Genomic DNA, 4,738 nt, shown 5'->3' with positions numbered 1-4,738 from the left:
CTTAATCTTATCAGTTTTGAAGGAGATTATGAAAATTTCATCCTCTTGCTCTTGTGAGTCGCTAAGCAGGCTAGTGCAATGAGTAAGGTACCTCAACATACTTGGCTACTAAGCGAAGACGTATTAGGTTCATTGGTTTTGTTTCTTTCAAGAAGATTGGAGCTGCCAATACATTTAATACAGCTTTGAGTTCATAGATGAAGATATTCAGGAATACTTTATTTTCCTTCTTAATAAGACAAGTAGTTTGAACTTGAAGATTTTGGCATTTAGGAGCTCATTATTTCACATTTACTTGAAAACTGTTCTGCTTGTAGGTCTAAGTGATGTTACGTATTTTCTTAATATTAAAAAAAAAAAATTGCATCTTTGATTTTTTGGCAATATTAGCTCTCTCACTGACATTAAGTCAATGCTACTGACTACTTTATGACATAATTTAAATTTTTCTCATCTAAATTTGTGTAGCTTTATTTCAATGTCAAAATTATAGAAATATTGGAGGATTTCAAAACCTTGATGAAGTTTAGAAACTCATGTCATGAAGTAGCGTAGAGCACTGACTTAAAAACTTAGTTTTAAACCTGTGGTCTATTTAACTTCTACCTTTGTGTAGGCGACCAGTGTTTTACGAATTGGGCTTTGACAGCTTATTATGAAAAATAAATATTTATGTACAATATCATTTTTTAATTTCATGAAATTAACATTACTGAAAAAGTCTACAATTAGAGCACTTTTCACATAAATATTAAATATTGATCTGCTAGGTACTACACATCCTTAATAATAAAAATTATTATTATTATAATAATTTATCATGTCATCAGAAAAAAGTGTTATATGTAAAATACATAATTGATAATTTCACTGTTGAAAGTATTTCAGAATTAGAGAATTTAAAGCAATTAAGTTTATAGGCACATATTTCCTGCACACACTTGGTGGTAAGGTATGTCATAGAAGATTCTAATTTCGTAAAACCTGAGAGGGTTCAATTTTTGTTATTTTTCTATACATGAAGTAAACATTGTCCGATCAAATTTAAATATGATATCCATTTGTACTTTTTGTTCGATTTCCTAAGCTGCAAGTAATTTTTTCAGGAAAAACAATGGAATGCAAAGAGGATGTATTACTGGTGAAGGATAAACAATGAAAAGTAAGTTTTCAATAAATGCAATGCTTTATATGTACGTATGTACATCTCATAGGATGAGCATTGAATGCTGCGAACAGACCAATGATGTAGTCTGATTTTGTCTTCTGTGCTTGGTTCCAAGATGGGCTTACAATTTGCCAATTCAGCCATGGAGATATTAGTGTATAGAGTTGGGTGTTTGTTCTAAAGTTAATTTACTGTGGTTAGCTACTGGTTAGCAAACCAACCAAAATCATAGCTTTATAAAGGCTAAAGCTAAAAGTTTGTTTTATTGCTTTGAAAGGTACTGAACTTGAAAGAATAGTAAAAAAAAAATGCCATCATGAAGTGTGTGTTGTTAAACAAAGATGTTAACAACACATTAGCAAGGAATTAGAATTCACCTTCATTATAACAAAAAAATAATGTTATGACAAATTGGAAAAGGAGGAACAGGGGGGGAATTGGAGGTGGTTTCAATTTAACTTAAATTATTAACATGGCAAGGACTGTACACACCCCTCTTCCTAACTTTTGATATTCGTAAATGTGGCTGTCAAAATCAATTATGTAAAAAATGACACATGTTTTTGTTTACAAATACATACCTAATGCTCCACAGACATACAACTTTTGTTTGTATAAAAAATGTAAAGTTGTATTTTGACACAGCATGTATGTCAATGTGCACAGATCACAAAAATCAAGCATGTTCTGCTTTTTTATTTATATATTTGGTTTTGTGACGTCCCTACCAACAGCTCAGTGGCCTTTAATGGTAGGCACAATTAAAAATACATCTACACAAACAATGAACACAATCCAGACACGAGGCCATAGCTACCAAACAGACCATCTACTGGACAGACAAAAACTAAGGAGTACAAGATAATATTATTTATGATTAAGACATAGTAAAAATTTGTGAGATTTTGTAACATTAAAAATGTGCCACCTGCGTCCGCCGTGGCAAATACGACATTCTGTGTCGAGGCCACAGCTCACGCACGCGGTCTGTTTTGTCACTAGTCTGTGTTGCTTCACAGTTGACGAGTGTGCACAGCGTCGTGGACGGAGTCTTGGCTCACGGCGGCGTGCGTGCTCTGGTTCGCAGGCCGCGGCGAGTGTTCGAGCAAGGTGTGGCACAGCCGCTGCCCGTTCTGCCTCAAGGTCCTCCATCGCACCAGCATAGCCGTGCACGTGCGGGATGTGCACCTGCCCACGGCCGCCGCGCCGTGCCTGGTGTGCCACCGCGTCTTCCGCACTCGCAACAGCCTCAAGAACCACATGTCCGTGTACCACCGCGGCGTCAGCCTCCGCCCGTGTCAGGAGGAGGTGTCGGCGAGCCCGTCGGGAGACCAGTGACCGCCACGTTGGCTCACGACCGACCAGCAGAACTGTTCAATTCTGCTCATGCGAACAAATCCATATAGTACTCCAACAGATACACCAGCAGAACAAAAGGTTTCTCAGCGGACGCAATCGCTAACACGTCATGCCCGTACGATGAGGGGTTGTGATGCCTATTCCTTCCTTCCTTTTCCCTGCACGACTCGAATTTATGAGCACAGAGGAGATACCTAAAATTATTTGGACTCCGTTAAAGTTGTGGAGGTCTCCTGTGTTTAATAAGCCTCCGTGCATTGCGCCGTGTGACGTAAAACTCCGACAAATCAAATCCGGTGGACTGTACTAAGTGTGTACCCAGTGCCCTTCGAAAACAAGAAACTTCCAGGTGCCATATGAATACTCACGACTAGGAAAAAAAAGTGCAAACTTTTGGCCTGGCTGTTTAAAAGTTTAAGTTTTACAAGTGAATATGTTCTCGTTTTGAGCATTTATGAAGGGTGGAGAAATTTAAATACTTTACATTTCTCATGTGCAGATCATCAATTTTTTTTGTTGGGATCGTGATTTAACCATATCATCAGTAAAAATTTTATTTTTAAAAAAAACTTTTACTGTTTGTGTTCCTTTTGTAACATACTTTGTTTGAACTTTGGCAAGTAGAAGCTCATTATTTCACATTTACTTGAAAATTGTTCTGCTTGTATGTTTAAGTGATGTTACGTATTTCCTTAAAATTAAAAAAAAAAAAAAACAATTGCATTCTTTGATTTTTTGGCATTATTAGCTCTCTCACTGACATTAAGTCAATGCTACTGGCTACTTTATGACATGAAATAGGTACCAAGTAGGTCATGAAGAGCTGCATGTATGATAATATTTAAACTGCTTGAAATGATCACTGTACATATTTATTTAGTCATGCTATATGACAAGATCAAAATAGACTTGCTTATAGTGCTTGATTATAAAAAATATAGGTTGATAATGTTTTTAATTTTTTTTATATTTACTGTTTTATAACTATTGACTTTAAAAAGTGTGGTTAGTAATGTAGTTTCCTGCATCTATAGAGTTAAAGCGTTAAGATTGTAGGAGTTTTTACTTATTTATTTAATTTAAAAAAATGCATGCATGCTTGTTAAGTTTGTTATCAATATTAAAATGTTATCTGTAAATATCTAAAAAAAAAATTATAATTTTGTTCTGTACAATTGGTTAAATATTAAGGAATTTTAATATTATAATAATGTAACACTTATTCTATGTAAAATGTTCTGCATTTTTTCCCTGTGTAAATTATTACTGCATGTCCAAAGCTGACCAAGATGTTTCAATTCTCCCATCTTGGCAAACTTGTCCAAACAAAAAGATATAATCAATGCAATAAACTAAACAAAAATTTTTTTGGTGTAAACGTTTCTGATTCATCGAATTCTTCATACTTCATACTTCTTTGTACAAAACAGACCACATACCTTGTTTTAACAAGAAGCCATGTGGCGGTTTTTGGTCTTTTGTATTGTTACCAGACACTACAGGTCAGATGAATTGGTAGTTACACAAAGATACACTCATCAGAAATATTACTTATCCTTGGTTAACTGTTGTGTGAGGTCTCTTTTTAGGAAATTTTTTTTTTAGGAATATTTTGAGATTGCCCATAATTAGCTGTTTAAAGTTGTTTACTTTGCTTAGAAGTTGGGTTGCAGGCAGAGGGCAAAATGCGGTATTTTTTCACACAGATATTTATTATTTGTACTAGGCTGGAATAACATTTGGATTTACATTTTCAAAAACCCTGGGCTGGCTCAATTTTCCTATCACCAGATATGGATGTTATACATCTCCAGAAGCGTTACTGCAATAAATCTAGTTTTATTTCTTTCTTTTTAAATATTTTTGTAACGTAACCCCGTTTGATCAACATTAAACACTTCACAAGGCTGTCCCCTGATAACATTTCACCACTTTCGCAAAGTTCATGAACGGATGTTAAGCCTTCGATCGAGACAACCACCACCTTATTCTGGTAGTAAAAGGGGGTTTCTTATAATTCTTCACTCAATTTGAGCGTGATTGCTTGTGATGTTCCATTCCATAGGGAAACACCCTGTTCATTTTATTTAATGTGCTTCTGTTGGCTAAACAGTCTTTGCTAACCTTTTGACTCAAAAATCTTCCATTTCTTTCCTTTCTCTTTTTTTTTCCAGTCAGGAACAGGTTCTTTTTTACTCCTAAAATCATTTG

At 35.2% G+C, this 4,738-nt stretch overlaps 1 protein-coding gene across 1 annotated transcript; it reads left to right on the top strand.

Annotated features, from left to right (window-relative positions):
• The first annotated feature begins 941 nt into the window (after positions 1-941).
• Positions 942-3,236, top strand: LOC134534005 (broad-complex core protein isoforms 1/2/3/4/5-like). The gene is made up of 2 exons (XM_063371893.1): positions 942-1,162; positions 2,256-3,236. Exons 1-2 carry the CDS (start codon positions 1,156-1,158, stop codon positions 2,504-2,506), a joined length of 258 nt encoding a protein of 85 aa, XP_063227963.1. The 5' UTR covers positions 942-1,155; the 3' UTR covers positions 2,507-3,236.
• Positions 3,237-4,738: the final 1,502 nt, after the last annotated feature.

Source organism: Bacillus rossius, chromosome 7 (assembly GCF_032445375.1).
Source record: "Bacillus rossius redtenbacheri isolate Brsri chromosome 7, Brsri_v3, whole genome shotgun sequence".
NCBI classification, from domain to species: Eukaryota; Metazoa; Arthropoda; class Insecta; order Phasmatodea; family Bacillidae; genus Bacillus; species Bacillus rossius.
This window is presented reverse-complemented; position numbering and strand designations above follow the sequence as displayed.